Consider the following 19,271-nt stretch of genomic DNA (forward strand, 5'->3'; position numbering starts at 1 on the left):
GATGACTAAATTTTTATGATATTCCGACTTGTCGAGATTGGGTAGTTGTTTGTCAGGTCGAGTGGCGGTTCGTCGATAAGTTAAGGCGATATTCGAAATAACGGAACCATGATGAAAACAACGATTTATTTAGACAGATAAACAAAATACAGAAAATAGATCTACTCTAACGCGTCCGGTTCCTAACCGCGGGGGGAGAGAGAGAGAGAGTTTACAAATTTCGGGGTCATACCTCTTCCTAGGATGTATCGGCTGTAATCGTATGAATAAGCAGGAGGATCGGTCGTGGCGGCTCGTCGTCGGCGGGCTTCGGAGTCCTCTGGTTTCGGCCCTCGATTCTAGATTCGGATCAGACGGGACGTGCGTCGTCTTATCGCGATAGTTGGATCTCCATGATTGAGTTTGGATCCGGAGAAAAAGGAAGTGCTTTCTGACGGCGGAAGGCTGCACATCCTTTGAATTTCGACCTTTTCTACAATTTCCCACGAGGGGCTTTAACAACAAAAAATTTTGGGCCGGGTTAAACCAGGTCCTCACATTTACATTATTAATTAATTTGCTGAATTTTTAAATTATGGAAAATATTGAGTTTTGGATAATGGTGTTTGAGGAGGAGTTAATATTAAGTGGGATTGAATTAAATCCTGGTCCTGTTGATCATACTCTGCTGCATTCACAGATTTGATCATCTTAAATTTAATAACCACTTCCTGAAATTTTCATTTCCATAAGAAAAAAAAATCTTGAGACTTAATTCTTTATTCACAGTGGTGCCCTGTTTCATTCAATATGTATTTTCCTTTAATTATAAAGACCCTGTATATTATTTTAAAGTTCCTCTTTGAAATGGCCATAACATTTTGTCCAGTAGTTTTCCTTTATGAAACTTGGTAATAGTTTACAGAAAGTCATGGGATTTTATTTTCCACAAAAAAAAAAAAAAAAAAAAAAAAAAAAAAAACAAAAAAAAAACAGTTCAAAAACTCACCACCAGCAGGAAATGGTGCTGTATGCAATACTGTTAAATGAAATAAGACAAGGGTGGAAAATAAACAATTTGGCAGAATTGAAAAATGTGATATGTGACATGTCCATAACATTCCTCCTGGTGTATGCTAAGAGCTACTGTTGAGAATATAGTAATGCAATTTAACTTGTTTTCAAAAAATGGTGGGCGCCACATTGAACGTGCTTTCTAACATGTTTAGGAAATGAAGACGACGTTGGTTGAAAATGTTCTCAATGTCTTATTTCGTTTAACAATATTGCATACAGCGCCATTTCCTGCTGGTGGCGAGCTTTTCAACTTTTTTTTTTTTTTTTTTTTTTTTTTTGTGGAAAATAAAATCCCATGACTTCCTGTGAACTATTATCAAGTTTCATAGAAGGAAAACTACTGAACAAAATGTTAAAGTTCCACTTTGAAATGGCCATAATTATAAAGACCCTGTAAAATGTATTCTATAAATTACAATAATTAGGAAGCTAATCATAATTTTTTTGATAAGTTAATTTCAAAGAAATTGTGTGTTCAATCCAATTTGGGCTATATCTTAGAACTTGTTTCTCTAAACAAGCAAAATTAATATTTTATGTTGTTTAGAAAATTTCATATAAAAGAAATTTAATGATCAAAAAATTACTTTTAAAAAATTGCAAGCAAACAACTTATTGAGCTTTGAAAAAAAAAGATATAGTATATCCAAAAATAATAGTTATTTTACATTAAATTTGAAAAACTTGTACACCTATAAATCACCACTGTTGTCCATCAGTCTTTCTTTAATCTCAAAAATGGAGTTAGATAGATGAAAGACGAGATCAGATATGGAAATCAGGGCTTTGCCCCTAAGGTTAACTATATAACTTCCAAAGTCACATTAATTCAAAAATTTACCCCAAAAGGTGTTAAAGTAGATGACTCCATTGTTAAAGGAAAAGTATGATGTACAGGAGCAAACCATTACAGTACTAATTTGAGGTGGTGAGCATATATTTTAAGTTTAAATAAACTGTCACAATAAATAGCTGCTCATCTATTTTGAACTTTGTTAATTAAAAATTGGGTGTAATGTAATTTTAGTAAATTAAAATCATCTTTGTAAAGTTGAACTGACAATAACATTTTATTTTTATTTAAGTTTAATTTGTTTCATTATACATTCTTAAGATTAAAAAGCATAGAAAATGCAAGCATCATCTGCACCAGATCTCAAGAAGAGGTTGTCTCAGAACAGATTCATTAATGCAAATTCTTGTGTATGCTTTTTAGGCATTACAAACTATAGAGTTTTGAATTCAGGCACTGCTTGTTTAACAATATATATATAGAAGTGTAAAAAAAAGAAAATTGCACGAACTTAAAACATAAAAGATGTCAAATGAACAAATGACTGGTGATGAAAAGTAACTGAATGCAACATGTGATCCCACCCCCCCTGGAATGAATTCAATGCTAAGTGATTACCACAATCTTCATTTTCAGTATTGGCTACCACAATTCTCCATCTTTATCTTTAGAAGGGACTTCGATAACTCTGGGTTTGTCAATAATGCGAGCTGTTCTGTTTCCCTTCTCCACAATACCTATTATCCAAGCCTGATAGTTTTCTTGCTTTTCTATATCTTTGCAATAAGCAGCTGCTTGTTCTCGGGGGAGACAGATTAAAAGACCGCCTGAAATCAAAAATTAATTTTAAATAAACAATTACTTTTTAAATTTGGAGAAATTTTCATCATTTTATTTACCTGATGTTTCTGGTGAATGGCCTTGTAATAACTGGAACATATTACCACAAGCCTTTGCCACTGCTGCCATTTTGGCTATAATTGGCAAATTGTGAATGACAAATGATACTTCGTTCTTCTGAACCCTTGCTAAATTTTGTGCATGACCCAAGAGACCAAATCCGGTTACGTCGGTTGCACCGTGAGCATTATACTTGTGCATTAATCTAGCAGCTGAGTATTTCATAAATTATCGACTCTTGAATATATTTTAATCATCAATATATTTTGTATTAAAATGATTTAGTTTCAAATATATTTACCTGTCCTGTTCAGTCGTGCCATACTATCCATTGCTCGATGGTAAGCCTTTCTTACATCGTCTTCACCAACAACGAGTTTAATTCTATTCCACCTTTCTGGCTGATCTAACCATTGATAAGCATTTACAGCTACCTGAGTTCCTAAAGGTTTTGTAAGAACTAGAACATCGCCAACTACTGCATTATCAGGCCTGAAATTGTTTCATATTATGCTTTTTACAATCCAAATCAAATTTTCCAAGTTTTTATTGATTTTTATTAAAAAAATGAATATCTTAAAGTTAAGATAAGAAATTTCATCTTTCTGTTTCCGGGTTTAGTCGGGTTTAGTATTACTTTATAACACTTTGAAAAATTAAATTTCAGCAGTAATTCAATTTATTGCTTTTTTAATTTTTTTCTATTCAAAACAAGATAACTGGAAGACCGATTTTAACTAGAAAATAGTGTCAGAATAATTAAAAAGTATAGTTATATGTTAAAAAAGTAATAATTTATGATATACTTACACAATGAATTCATTAGGTTGGCAAACACTTGTAGCTACTCCTCCAATTGTTAACCAAGGATTAACTACTGATTGTCCTCCAGTAATTTGAGTTCCAGCATCATAAGCACAATCCTAAAGAAATTTAAACAATGATATATTCTAAAAATTAAGTTTCCATTAAAAAAAGGTAAAACAAAGTTTCAGAAAATGTATAAAATGCTTTCAAAAGCATAATATTTTTAATAAATATTTATATTATAATTCTTGCATTTTAAAAGGAAGTCTGATAACTTGCATAGTAACAGTAAATACATTAAATGTACATTTTTTTCAGATATTTAAATTCTTGTGAAATCTCAAAATATATCTATTCTTTATATATATGTACAGTTAACATTTTTTGTCTATTCAAATTCAACAGTAAATCAAATTGTTGTTTTTTGAAATACCTCTTTACAAATAATAAAACTTTTTATCTTGTAGTTAGTTATTTTTCCTATTTCTAATCTTTAATAAACACTTCTTAGATAACAAAATAAAAACGTTCAATGATATGAAGATTTTCTTCATAAACTAAGAAGAAAGAAAATATTTACAGCAACATAAAGATTTAATAATTAATTTGTTCTTTTATGTATAATTAATTAACTTCACCATTTCATAATAAAACACAAACAAAAGGAGGCAGCTGTTTGCCAGCATATAATTTTTAATAATTTATGCATTCATTACAGGTGTGTTGGAACTGTCAATACACAACAGCATTCAGAACAAACTGTGCAATTAGTAGAATCAGAAAAATTTTAATTTCAATTTTACTGTGAATTTGTTGTATGAAATATTAGAAGTTAATTATGAATTATGCATTTAAAACATAGAATTAAATTTTGTTTAATTATAACTTATGATTAGATCTGCTTCCCTCTCAAATAAAAGTATTAAAAAAATTAATCCTATGGATTCTTTTGAGAAAACATAGATTTGTGCATTTTTATATAATACAAACTTGATATAAGTATTTCAAGTTTTATAAATAAATACTCACATTCAAATATTTTATAATTGCTCCTAAACTAAACAGATGAGAAAGTTTTTGAGAGAACTTTAGAATTTTTATTTCAGAAACTACAAATTACTGAATTTTAAATAATTTTTCAAAAAAACATGTTATGCAATACAAGCTAAAATCAAATTTAAGTAAATATATAGAATATTTAAAATTTTCTATAAAAAATTTAACACATTTTTATTTTTAAATAAAGAATATTGTTTCTGTTGAGATTTCCATTTGCTTCAGTGTTATTCTAATTTTTACTATTTTACTACTAAAAGAGCTATCAAAAAATTTGTTGTTTGAGATAAAGTTATCATAATATAAAAATGCAATATATATATAATATATAAATTTATTACCTTAAATCCTCTCATCAGAAGTGGTACCACAGTATCCCTCTCTTTTTCTGACATTTTCTGACTAATAGCCAAAATCATTAACATATTGTCACATTCAGTTACACCCAGTGCATAAAGATCACTTAAAACATTTGCACATGCAATTTTACCCTATAAAGAAAGGATGTTTTTACATTTACTATAAATCTATTTAATGCCTTTCTAGATTATTGTGTGTATCATTAAACATACAAGTCAAAATTTAGAACACTTTATATCAAGTTAAATTAATTTAGAATCAAGTGTCAATTAAAGTTTATATCATCATTAAATAATTCTTTGCTCTAGAACAAGGGTGGCCACATTGGAAGAAGTCATGGAGTTTTGGGCCACGAGTAAATTATATATACTTGTAGCCCAATCCTTAAATATAGAAGTTTAAGGATTAACATGTCTAGATTATAGTAATAAGTATTAAAACTATCAGAAAAAAGAATATTTAAAAAAATTACTTCTACAGACACTTTCAACTTTTACTTAGAAATAGATAAAACAAATATTTGTTTTTTCAAATGAATTTATTTGGGTCTCTAAAATGGTGTTTTGTCATTTTTTATTAATTAAAGTGCATTTTTATTCAACTAATATATTTATGAATAATATGTAGCCCAAAAAGTAACCAATGCTCCAAATGATATTTTTTATGCCAAACTAAAAAAATGAGTAGCCAAATCTTGCAATGCTAGAAGGAATACTAAATAAATATTTAGTATTCCTTCCAATTCCTTAAAGCAGGAGTTGGAACTCAAAGGATTATAGAGTCAAATGCAGGAAAAGGAGAGGAAGATCGGAAAATTAAGGGTCAATATTTGCATAACAGAAGGCCTATTTAACCTTTCTCTCCTTTCCCCAAATTTGAATCTATAATCCTTTGAGTCACAACTCCAGCTTTATTTAGTATTTCTTCCTCATTCACACATTTTGATTCCAAGTATTTGAAAATATTTCCTTTCCACTCAAAAATAAAATATGTATAAAAAAAGTTTTTTCACGGCTGTAAACCTTGAGTTTATGCCGTTGAAATAAATAAATAAAAATTTGTCGGTTTTGTTTACACGTTTATTGGGCCGCAGGTTGGACATGGACACCCTTGCTCTAAAAGTTCAGACTGGTATTAAAAACAAATACAATTTAATTTATATGTAAACTTTTTTTTTTAAAATTTCTCCAGCTTGGAATAATTTTTATTCTGCTACCATAAAATTACCATAACTACCAACAAAATAGGTTTTTTGACTTAATTTATATAGTTTAAAATTACAATATAATTATAAAACCACAATTCTTACCATAATATAGGGGTCATCAACCAAAGGATAAAAAAAGTCAGTTGTCTGAACTAAAGATAAACCTCCATGTCGAAGTGGAGTAACACTGCAGTCCATTCCTATACCTAAGGATAAAATCATATTTCACATAAGTAATACTTAATTGCAATAAATCATAAATTTATGGTAAAGGTCTCTCTTATTTCAAATCTATGAAAAGAGACACCCTTATAACACAAATTCATATAATGCAGAGAATTTTTGCAGCTACAACTCATAGAGCATGATAAACAGTCCCGTATAATGCGTAAGATAAATTTAACATTTTCACATTATTTTTGCTTTTCAAAACAAAAAATCTGAAACTTACACTTACCAGTTGTTTATATATGAACAGTGAAGCCAACAGTTTAAAAAAGAATTAATTTATCTTCAAATGTATATATATTAATGTATTAAGTTTAATTTAAAATAAATGTTAAAATTATTTTATATCAGAAGTATCAATGATGCCATCTTTTTAATATTGGTTGTTCAGATTCATCACTTGAATAGTCAATAGTTTCATCTTTATTGTTATCGTTTAGATCATTTTTAGATTTAAAATATGGAGATAGACCCGTCAAGAGCACTTAATCATTAAATTTTCTTTTAAATTATATAGTCTATTTTCATAAAATATGTTTCTAGCATTTTCGCTATTTCTAACCCTTTATTTATATCTTCTAATTTCAAGGGCTGCTCTGGTTCATTAAAAGTCTGGAATGAGTTTTCCTTATCATTAATAGAATAAGAACAATTTACTAATTCTATTCGGTTTCATCAATATCTTCATTATAATTAATTAATTCAGTAATATCTGTCTCATTCATATCAACAAATTCCTCTCTACAATAATATCTCAAACTGAATCACATCTCACTAACAATATGCGATAACGGTTAAAATTGAACTTGCATAAATTGGTCCAATAATGTATGTTCCCTATAACACGTTCCACGTTGTAGGAAATTGCATCTCCTGCACTGTACAGGAGTCTACTGTAAAAATTACAAGTTTATTCATTTTAAAAAATTTATTAATAAGCTTATCAAGCATAAGCCAGATATAATTGAATGTATAAGAAACCTAAATGATATTAAGTATAATGATTTTAATAAAAACTGTCAGAAAATGATGAAATAAACAAATTAACAATGCACAGAAACATAAGGCTAGATGTGACATGAAGAAAAACTAAATGAGGGGAGGCAACATACCACACAGAGATGTAGCAGACCTAAGACCAAAAAAATGTAAAGCACGCCAACAGTAGATACCATCATCTAATACAAAATATGTCTTAGTAAAAATGTAATCTTATATGCTTTCTTTCACAAAAACATATTATCACTAATAATAATAATTTTGTTGTGATTTAATTCAAATTTATACAATAGTTTATTAATGTATTATTTAACTTTTAAATGTCATTATTCAAAATATTTTATAAATGAAATAATGCATTATGTAAATTACATCTGCATATAATGAATATATCCATCTATTAGTGTTCAACAATATATTTCTAAATACATGCTGTATTTTATAAAATAATAATAATGCTAATTGAAATAGGCTTTGTGACACTGAACTATAAATAATAAAATGTCCTACAATAAAACTAATAATAACACAACATAAAATGGTTAGTAAGAATTTTATATTGAAATGGTGCAAACTAATTCAAAATATTTTGAGAGAGAACAAGCCATTTACAATAATTTGATTCATTTATTTTACTAACCTGAAAGAAAGTTAGGTTAGGCCAATACAATGTCAGCAAAGGGATAATCTGCACTGACAATTTTCTTTACAATTGATTGCAAAAGGTAATTAATATAAAATCAATGTATACATTTCTCCCCTTAAATATCAAATCAGAAAAAAAAATTTAAGACAAATATATTGACATCTACAGATGCCAAGTGACATTGCATTTAACAACAAGCTTGGTTAAGCCAACCTGATAGCACGCTCCACAAAAGTGAATCAAATATTAATTTTGTTTAAAATAAATTTTATAATATCTTGGAATCAAGTAGTTCAGAATTTTTCACTGAATATACAGTAAGATGGTTTATAGATTCCAGAGGAACTGGGTAGTTTTTACTATAGCATACAATGATCGTAAATGAAAATGATCAGTTCCCTTTTGCACATGCGTGTGGACATGTGCAATGAATGGATTGCTCACTTTCGTTACCTAAATGTTATGTTCTGTTCAGAGTCATTGCATATGTGCATGAACATGCCCAATAAATGGATTGAACAAAGCATGCAGATGCACATGTCTGACAGACATACTAAAGTTCTAACCAGTGCTGCTGTTTCTAGGGTAATTTCAACCTCTCAGGATAGTCTTATATTTAGGGTACATCTAGGGTAAAACTGCCCTGTGATCTTATGCTTTTATTGTACACTTGTAAAAGAAATCTATGCCAGACTTGATTTCAATAATGACATTTTTTCATATCTGCTTTTGCTTGAACCTGAAAATTTGCAAAATTTAACAGTCAGGTTTTTGGAGCCATTGTTTAAAAATGCTAAGGTTGATTTACAAGCTGTAGACAATGAATGCGTAAACAAGCCCTACTTAACTTGGGGTCAAAAATTCATACTGTCAGAAATAGTTTGTTTCAAAATCTTGAAAAATTGTTAAGTTTATTGATGATATTACCAGCTTCCAATGCATCTGTTGAGCAAATATTTAGTCAGCTTTGTTTGTGACATCACACAGACATTCTTTGAAAACTGAGATGATTTGTAACCTAATGCATGCACAGTCTGGTATTAAAAAAAATATTGTTTTATTTGAACCTTCAAAATGAATTATACATGTAAATAAATGAATTTTTAAAACTGATCATATATGTATTAAAGTATGTTTGAAATCAAGTGAATGGCTTATTTAATTTTCTATCTTCAGCTAAGATACACAACACATGTTAAAAGTGAATTAATTAAAATTAAGTTAAATAATTGCATTCATTAATTGTACGGATATATTTTATGATTACTTAAAAGACCAGGCGAGATTTTTCTCATTTGTCAAATTGGGATTACCAAACTAAAACATCAATTATCTCCATATCAGATGTAAATTAATACCTCTGATAAAGCCTAACAATCCTAAAACAGTTATTAAGATTTTTAAAAACAATGAATTAAGAATTGTTCTGATTATTATTTTATGATAATAGTACAGGGATCTGCGTCATAGAATCATTCGTCTTATTTTTTATTTATCTGAGCATGAGCTAGATGATGGTCGAGCTTGGAGAGTTTTCTCAATCTAGGGTAAAACAAAGGTGCTGTCAGGGTAGTTCCACCAGAAGCAGGTGGCAGCATTGGTCCTAACATAAGCACTTCACAACTGTAATGGAGGTGCTAAAAAGGATGAATAGCAAATGATTGAAAGTAATATCTCCATTCCTATAATAGATCAAGTATAAAAAAAGCATATTAAAGTCATTAGTCATATAATAAAACAAATTATTTTATTAATTATTTATAATTAACAAATAGTAACCTCACTGCATGGCAACCAGGATTTCAAAAAGTACACTTTTTAACACTTGATTGATTACCGTATTTTACGGACTATAAGACACACCTTAATTTTTAAGCAATTTTTTTTAAAAAAATACCTATAAGACGCACCTGAATTTTGGAGGCAATTTTTTGAAGAAAAAAGTGCGTCTTATAGTCCGTAAAATACGGTATAGGAAGAGAAAATATTAATTTCATTCTTTTATTTCACGCAACTGCCATTAACATCAACAGGTGTTATATTGAGACTTTTTAAAGTCAAATAACAAATCTTTCTGCATTGAAAATATAAAACTTATCACTAATTTTACATTACATGATTTTACAATTTCTTTTTTAAACCAATACTTTGAGAGAAAATTTCTGGAACGTGTTAGCACAAACATTCTATATTAAGCATCATAAAAACAAACAATCTGATTCAAAGTGAAACTTATAAAAGTTAGGAGAGGTTTTTAATTATAATGAGCAATTATTTATTATGACATCATTGCAATGCCTGGCTGCAATTTTTAATCGTACTTTTGATTTATTTCATTTAAAATATGTTCTCTCCACCTCAAATTAGTAGTGATTTGCCCCTGTACATCGTACTTTTCCTTTACCAATAAAGTTGTGCCAGTCATCTATCTAACACCTTTCAGGGAACATTTTTGAATTGAAGTAACATGACTTCCAGTTTGCATCAGAGTTCTATATAGTTAATTGAAGCCTTCTGACCCAAAAAGTTTCCATATTTGGTTTCATCTGTCATCTAATTCCATTCTTGAGATTAAGGAAAGACAGATGGACAGATGATAGTGGGAATTTATAGGTCCACAATTTTTTCAAATTGCAGCCCAATAATAATTTACTGTACATTGAAAACAAGACAAGACCAAATCTCATCATATTTGGTTTATTCACCAAAAAAGAAAAAAGAAAGAAAGAAAAGTAAAACAAAAATATGTAAATACTATAGAGAGTTCTGTCTAGATCTTTTTTAAAGTAAATGTGCACTCTCATTTAATGAAAAACAAAAATACAGATGAATAGAATTCAAACTTCCATCATCCATACAGTCTCGTGTTAAAATTTGATTTTTGCACACAACAGAAAAATGCAATAACACGGAAAAAAATCATTTTTTTTTAATTTCAAATCTGAAGTTTTATTCCAGTGTAGAACTTATTTGAAATGAATGAATTCAAAATTTTTGTTTAAAAATTATCTTGATCACAAAACAAATTAAATGTGCTTACAGAACCTCAAAAATGCCATGCAAAACAAATAAATTCTATTTATCTGCTATTCTTCTTTAAATTTATAAGTGAGAATGTAAATTTAAAGTATAATAATAAGCTAAGTGAGAATGTTATTCTTACTATTAGGCTCAATTACTTTGGAAAAATTTAATAGCAACTTACTGCTATTAAATTCATTCAATGTAATTATTTCAGATAGTAAACTTGATTCGTGATTTATCTGAGCAAGCAAATTTGAAGATTGTGCTACTTTTGTCATTACTCACTTCATAAGTTTACTCTCAGATTAGGAAACTCCGTGTAATCATGTGCAGTGAGTAAACCAGTCCATAATGATATACATATATTGATTAAAGTTCCTCATGTGGGAATTTTAGCTGTGGCTTATATTTTAAGAAACTGACTTAGAGAGATGATGGAATAAAAAGAAGTATGAAAACAGTTTTCTACAAAATTCAATAAATAATTATTATTTGTTTAAGGAATTTAAGTTGTTTCTTTAAGATTTATATGTAGACAAATTTACTTATATTGTACATACTAAATGGAATCTACACACAAGTTTGAGCTTGAAGTCACAATTTGGAAATATCATTTGCAACAAAATTTTACATTTAATAATTTATACAATAAAAGATTTTCTAATTAATATTTATTAGGAAAATCCATTCACAAGTATTCAGTGGCACTGCATGAAGCTACTATATTGAAATTTGATTATGTTTTAGAAGATAAACTTTCATTTTACTGGTTTTTTCAAAGGTTGTTGGGGTGAATTATTTGATTACACCAGTACACAAGTCGATGATTAACTTTTATTTTTCATTCCATTGTTTAACTTTCTTCCTTTCTATTCTTAAATCTTTAACTAATTTCTGAACTTTACTTTGTTGTTATTAACTACTTTATATTTTACTTGTTTATGTGATAATGACAGACTAGTTACTGTTTTTTACAGACAAGTTCTATTTTAAAATGTTTTGCACATGCTAGATACAGGGGAATTAAGTCAATCCAGTAAAATTTAATCTTTCAGTTGGCACAGAAAAATTTTTTCCATTTCTGTTTGTAGAGACAACAATGTCAACAAGCTGCTTTTACAATTTTCCCAAAACTCATTATTTTAAAAAGGATGTAACAGACTGTCTTGCTAAAATTTGCAGTTCATATTGCTACAGATACAGTATATTATAACTAATCATAATTATAAATGAAAAACTTATAAGATATTAATATTATAAAGTTTATGTGAAGTTGCAATCTACTATAAGCTTATGAACTCCTCAAACAGCCTTCAGTAGGCTACAGGTAACCTCTACTTTGCCCAACTCTCAAATAAAATTATTGTTTTAATTAAACATATTTCTATTATTATTATTTGCTAGAGCTAAGCAGCTTTTGCATGTATTCATGTAAAACATTTTATTGGTAAAATTTTAATTCTAAATGAACCTCAGTTAACTGGGGTTTCACTGTAAATAAAACTAAGACATTGTGTAAGTTTGTTATATCATGATAGAATTGAGATGGAGTCGGAAAAAAGAAGTGATCCCTACACTTGTTAGGCACAGAAGAAGCGATCCTTGTACCTGCTGACCATGAGAGTCATTATCCTTGCACTGGTCAGGTACAAATGATGCTTACACTTGCTGACGTGGAGAAGTGAGCCAAAAACAAAGCAATTGCCACTGATTGCTTTGTTTTTGTGTCTTGTTCATTTTTCACACCTATTTTCCATTAGGCACATGCAATGCTTTATTTATTTTTAATCCCTAGGCCTAAATTGTTAGGAGTGCTCAGTAGCATCAGAGAGCATGGACATTATCATTTTAATACCTCTGTATATCAAAAACAAAGTCATGGACACCTATTTTTTTGCATTTAAATGGACCCTTATTACATTTTTGGATTCCTCATTGTAATTAATGGAAAATGGCAAAGTTCTATCAAAATTGGCATGTTAAATTTTGAGAATGAACTTGACTCTGTAGTGAAGCCACAGAAGACATGCTAGTAACCATAAAACATTGCATGACAAAGTTGTGCAATATCACTTTATTGCACACACTCATAAAATAGCATTACATCTCAAAACAGTCACGGACCCCCATTTTTTATTGTATTTTTGGATTCCTCAATGAAATTAATGGCAAATGGCAAAGTTTAATTAAAATTGATCAAACAGATTTTGAGAACAAACACAATTCTGTATGCCTCATAGAAGAGGCTTTGCTAACTCTTTGCTTCAAATATATAAGAAAGTGAACACAAATAAATATTTGGCTTCCATTTCAAAAAACATTACACATCAGCTTATTTTTATAGAATTTACTGGTATTTTTATTGATGCATTTTCAACTGATTACCAGTAATCCAATTCCTAGTTCAGATAAAAAATACTATTCAGATATCATTAAACAGATATTTATAAACACATGTTAGTTCTAATATATGATGTTATCATACAAGACAGTTTTATTAACTCCAATTGTTTGTGCAAAATTCTAACTCTTCAGTTCTTGCAAAAATTATTGTTGCATACAGGATTTTTTCTTTTCGTACAACTCTCAGCAAATCCTAGCAACTAATATTCAAAAGTCCCAGTATGACAACCGTTTAAGATAGTAGAACTGCACAATAATATAGAGTATATAGAATGTCAATTCAGATCAGATTCTAACCTGTAGTTGACTTGTCATATCTAGACAATTTATACTGTATGCCACAACCACAGAATACTCTATCAGAAATTGCACTATTGATTTGAAGCAATTGAAAGAGTCAGTAATTATATTTTTATATTATTAAATGTAATAACGCCGGCCATGTTTTTTATAATTTTTACTCAAAATGTAATATTTTTACTGTGGCAAAAAACCAGAGGACGCTTTACCTACTTTGCATCTTTGCACGGAGGCAGTAGCCTCTAAAGAAAGGTCGTCTCCGGAGGATTGTGAAGCCTTGAGGACTGCGGATGGTACGAACGGCGAAAAAAAAGGACAAAGTTTACTTTGTAAAGTCCGTATTATATTTTTATATTATTAAATGTAATAACGCCGGCCATGTTTTTTATAATTTTTACTCAAAATGTAATATTTTTACTGTGGCAAAAAACCAGAGGACGCTTTACCTACTTTGCATCTTTGCACGGAGGCAGTAGCCTCTAAAGAAAGGTCGTCTCCGGAGGATTGTGAAGCCTTGAGGACTGCGGATGGTACGAACGGCGAAAAAAAAGGACAAAGTTTACTTTGTAAAGTCCGTATTATATTTTTATATTATTAAATGTAATAACGCCGGCCATGTTTTTTATAATTTTTACTCAAAATGTAATATTTTTACTGTGGCAAAAAACCAGAGGACGCTTTACCTACTTTGCATCTTTGCACGGAGGCAGTAGCCTCTAAAGAAAGGTCGTCTCCGGAGGATTTCAAAAGTCCCAGTATGACAACCGTTTAAGATAGTAGAACTGCACAATAATATAGAGTATATAGAATGTCAATTCAGATCAGATTCTAACCTGTAGTTGACTTGTCATATCTAGACAATTTATACTGTATGCCACAACCACAGAATACTCTATCAGAAATTGCACTATTGATTTGAAGCAATTGAAAGAGTGCATACACTTAAAATATATCATGAAGTGAATAGGCACTTTACTAAACTTTCTTTTTCAGACTGAAATTTTTCAGTCGTCAAGATAAAGGTTTTAAGTTGAGAATACATTTATTATAAACAGACAATAACAGATCATTGTAAATACAAAAATAACTAATATTAACTTAAAACAGAACTTTTTTGTGAATACAGTTTTGTGCTTGCTAATTCATTTCAATATCTAATACAACAGAAAAGTTCTGAGAGAACTAAATATTTTAAATAAATAATGCTTTATATCATTTATTCTAATATTCAATATCTCAAGTTAGAGCCAGAAATGAGTACAGATGAAAATATTTGCATTTTACACTAAACACTCAAACTCGGGAGTTTTAAAACACTACTATTTTATGGGGGTCGTTTAAATCAATCATTCTTCAGGAGTTAATTTACAGAGAATAAATCATTAAACACTGTTCATTAACAATGTTTTCAAAACAAAAAATGAGGTAAAACTACTCAACTATTTAAACTGACCTTACTTAAACTCAAAATGACACTTAAATTTTTCTATATAATTAGCAGTAAAATATTAAGATGAGTTGTAACAAAAACAAATATACAGTGTATGTCAATAAATACAGTAAGTATACAGAAAAATAAGCTTTTTGTCATGTTCCAATTTTAAAGCCATACAGAAATCCAGCAAATTTCTATCTATTTTCAGCAAAAAAACATGATTGTTTGAAAAGTTTACAAATGTAAATAATAATAATAATTGAAAAGGATTCAATTATTAAGAATTGGCAAAAAAGTTACAAAATACATGCAACAGAATATTTTGAAACCTCTCTCTTTCAATTATGACATTGTGTAAAAATATATACAGAATAATTGTTTATTTTTTCAACAATTTCACATCAAATAATATATCCTGGTAGCAGTAACTGCACCTCATGTATAAAATTTCTTTATAAACAATTACAATTAGTATAGATCATATTCCCTAGTAAATATAGCACCTTCTATATATAGTTCATGAAAAATGCAAATACTGAATATCAATTTAGCTTCATTTCAAATCATAAATAGTGCTAACTTTAGAACACGAATAGAGTTGAACTCTAGGTTTCATAAGGCATAAATGACAAGGAAATGAAATAGCTTCCATTTTAGATTAAAAAAATAATATGTTTGGAAATTTAGAATATTTAGATAGTGTTCAATGTATTGAATAGATGAAACTGTCAACTATTTCATAATGTTTTGTGACAAATCAATAGTTCACTTATGTTGACATTTCAATAAAATTTGCAAAATTTACTGCAACAATCATTGTTTACAAATCTACAAATAAAAAAATTATGTAATGCATACTATTATATCCCAGCTGTCATATTTAAGAAAATAAATCAACTTTGCAAATGATAAATAGTAATTAAATGTTAAAATTAGCATGTAAATGATGTATCATAATTATATCTTCTACAGCTTGTTTTTCTATAAGGTTTTCTTTTTTTCAGGAACCTTAAAATGGTTTATAGCAATTTCTACTAATTCTCAAATATATCGTACTTTAAAGTATTAAATATGTATCTATTTAAAGTCAATCATGTGATACAAATAATAATAAAAGAAAAAGAAATCACTGCACATTCTGGAATCAGGATTATCGAAATGTTTATCCATAGTTGGCAAATTCCGAAGTTAGTCATTCATTATTCATATTCGTAAAAAAATTTTAACTATAGATACATTGAAAATTAGGCAATCTAATTTTTAATTTATGATGATTAAGTATTAACATGTTTTGAGATTATCAGAAGCCTAATAAAATATATATAATTTAATAATTCAGATAAATGTTATTTTAATTTTCAATCAATAAACACTTTAAAACAAAACAGAATCCTTTTCACTGGAAATTAAATTATTTTTGAATGACATTGTAGAAAGTAAAATAACTGTAAACGGTCTAGGATAAAATAAATAAACTACTTAAAATTAAAAATAAACAAAGCATAAATATAAACATTTCACTGAATTTTTATAAATAGTACTGTATATATTAGCCTACTAACAATTGTGTAAGGTGGCTTAAGTATATACTATTATATATTCTATTTCATTATTTGTTTTGTGTAATTATATTACATGGATTCTTTATGACATATATTCAAATTATACTTTAAATTTAAACATTAAGCAAAGTAATAATTTGAGCAATAGCAAATGTTCTGGCTAGTTTCAAATAGAACAAGCAAAACTAATTTTTATCGCTATAATTGTTTCCTTGTCTCTAAAACAATGTACTCTGATTTTCAAAGAAACCTTCAATTTCCTTTTACTTCAAGAATACTCATACATATACACATCTGACAATAACATACTTGTAGTTGCCAACCCTTCACTTTCAGACTGAGAATCCACCTTTGGAAAAAGTTGTCAGCCAAGCTAGAAAAATCACTGTTTTGAGATTAGGTAACACCTCTAATGGGATTTTTGATATTGGTTGTAAATCCAAGTTGTCATATGGAGTTTCTTTAGAAATTCTCTACTCTCCAACATTAACATTTTCTGAGTTCAATGTTTCCAGACCTATGATAATTCTTGTACATATAAGAATTTCAATGTAAGCTTTAAATTTTCAATTAACTTAGGAAAAATTATTTTTTTCCTCTTTAAAAAATTGCTACATGAGAAATTTTCTCTGAAAGTGCAATAGATATACTGTACAAGACCATTGCTTTTTAGTACATGAAAGTCATTTCTTGTAAATGTAGCCTACATTAATGCTAAAATTGCATTCTCTATGCTATAAGGAATTAATTTTTACTATTTTTTTCTTTAGATAATTAAAGTTTTATATAATACTCATTACGTAAGGTATAACGTACTTTTATCCTATGTTTTACCACTAGTAACCTTTCTAGTCGGAAAAACCAATATTAAACTTATTTTTTGTAATAAAAAGAATGAAGAACAAATTTGAAAGTGCTGCAAGTCGACAATCTACGACAGCGATTCTCAACCTCTGAGGTGACAGAACACTATTCGTATACATTTTATTACACGGAGCATTACCATCAATACATTCAAAACTCAATAAGCAATTCAACGTTTACTATTCTCGGGAAACAATGAAGCAATAAACTAAAACTTTAACGTACCGAACGAAACGAAAACATAGAATCGTCTACGAATATTGCAGTGGGAATAAATTCAAATAAAATCTTTAAAATCTTTTCTTTCGCGGAATGCTCGGGATGGGTTTGCAAAACACCAGTTAAGAACTGCCAATCTACTGATCACATTATTATTTCTCATCCTCTCCGGCAAATACGCAATAAAGCGGATAAATGCGGTTTGTTCGGCATTACCCACAAATAGTAAACGAACACATTCGTTCAAATTATCTTTAACATAAGTCGTTTGTAAGATGCAATTCTCAAATACCACCTTCTTTTTTCAAACCAAATGCAGTAAGAGTTAGAGAAAGGGGAGGAAGATAAACTTTTGAGTTAACTGATACACTGTAAAATTATTGATTAACACAGATACGAAGAGTTTAACAAATACGTGGCGTCGTAAGTGTTTTTCGCGATTCATTTTCTCTTTATAACGAGAGAAGTGTGAATTGAAGACGGGTATCTTATCACATTCGGCGTTATAGACACGAGATCGTCATTAAGCTTTACGAATAAACAAACACTCTTACCTATTCTAGGCAAAGTCATATGCAAATAATGTGACTGATCATCTTGAGAATTTCCGTCTTGGGTCAGTCCCTCCAGGAGTTTTAATAAAACATCCTGGGGGACTTTACACCCTCATCCTTTCAACTCGGCGAATTTCGTCAAACGGAAGGTTGGATCTAGATCGTGAGCAACCGGATCGAAGGGTCGACGAATTCCCAAAGTGGTTGAATTTCCTTCTACTTCCAATTGGGCCGTTGCTATAGTTACTTGTTGAGAATCTTCCATTTTCGGTAGTTGAAAAGTAAGAGTGTTCGAATACTCGAGTCCCTTCGACCTCTCTTTCTTCCAAAATGGCTGACCGTCTTTGTGCGGAAGATGGCAAGCGCCGATTGGTTACTTACCGGCACGTGATGCATCCGAATAACCAATTATAAAGCGGATTGATGTAGATAGCTCGTGGTGAACCTGAAAGGAGAAGTCGGAACTTTGTCAGGTTGTTTTTTAAATGTATTTACTTAACGAAAATATAAGCAAGTGGATGCGTTGCTAACGTCTAATACATTCAAATTAATTATAATTAACGATTATATACGTTTAAAGAAGATTTACGCTTCCGTAAATTAAAATGTATATTATATAAACGAAGCGGAAAAATTAATTAATAAAAAGTTTATAGTAATTTAAAGTAGATTAAAATAAAATATCTAAATTTATTAATTATTTACGAAGATTATTTACTCGGTTGAAAGATCCAGATGAAGTAAACATCTATAATGACGTCACGTTCGTGCCGTTACGCAGTAAATTATCAACCCTAATCTGTAAACTGTATAGATTCATAACGCGATTAACTTCAGTTTTATAAAGCAATCATTTAG

The 19,271-nt window shown here is 29.3% G+C and overlaps 1 protein-coding gene across 1 annotated transcript; it reads right to left on the reverse strand.

Annotated features, from left to right (window-relative positions):
- Positions 1-2,098: 2,098 nt before the first annotated feature.
- Positions 2,099-18,857, reverse strand: Sps1 (inactive selenide, water dikinase). Its single transcript, XM_067284193.1, has 7 exons — positions 18,414-18,857; positions 6,282-6,385; positions 4,954-5,103; positions 3,560-3,672; positions 3,051-3,241; positions 2,749-2,961; positions 2,099-2,676 (listed from the first exon to the last, which is right to left on the reverse strand). The coding sequence occupies exons 1-7, from the start codon at positions 18,676-18,678 to the stop codon at positions 2,492-2,494; spliced, it is 1,221 nt and encodes a 406-aa protein (XP_067140294.1). The 5' UTR covers positions 18,679-18,857; the 3' UTR covers positions 2,099-2,491.
- Positions 18,858-19,271: the final 414 nt, after the last annotated feature.

Source organism: Centruroides vittatus, unplaced genomic scaffold (genome assembly GCF_030686945.1).
Source record: "Centruroides vittatus isolate TY-2023 unplaced genomic scaffold, ASM3068694v2 scaffold_1152, whole genome shotgun sequence".
Classification (NCBI taxonomy): domain Eukaryota; kingdom Metazoa; phylum Arthropoda; class Arachnida; order Scorpiones; family Buthidae; genus Centruroides; species Centruroides vittatus.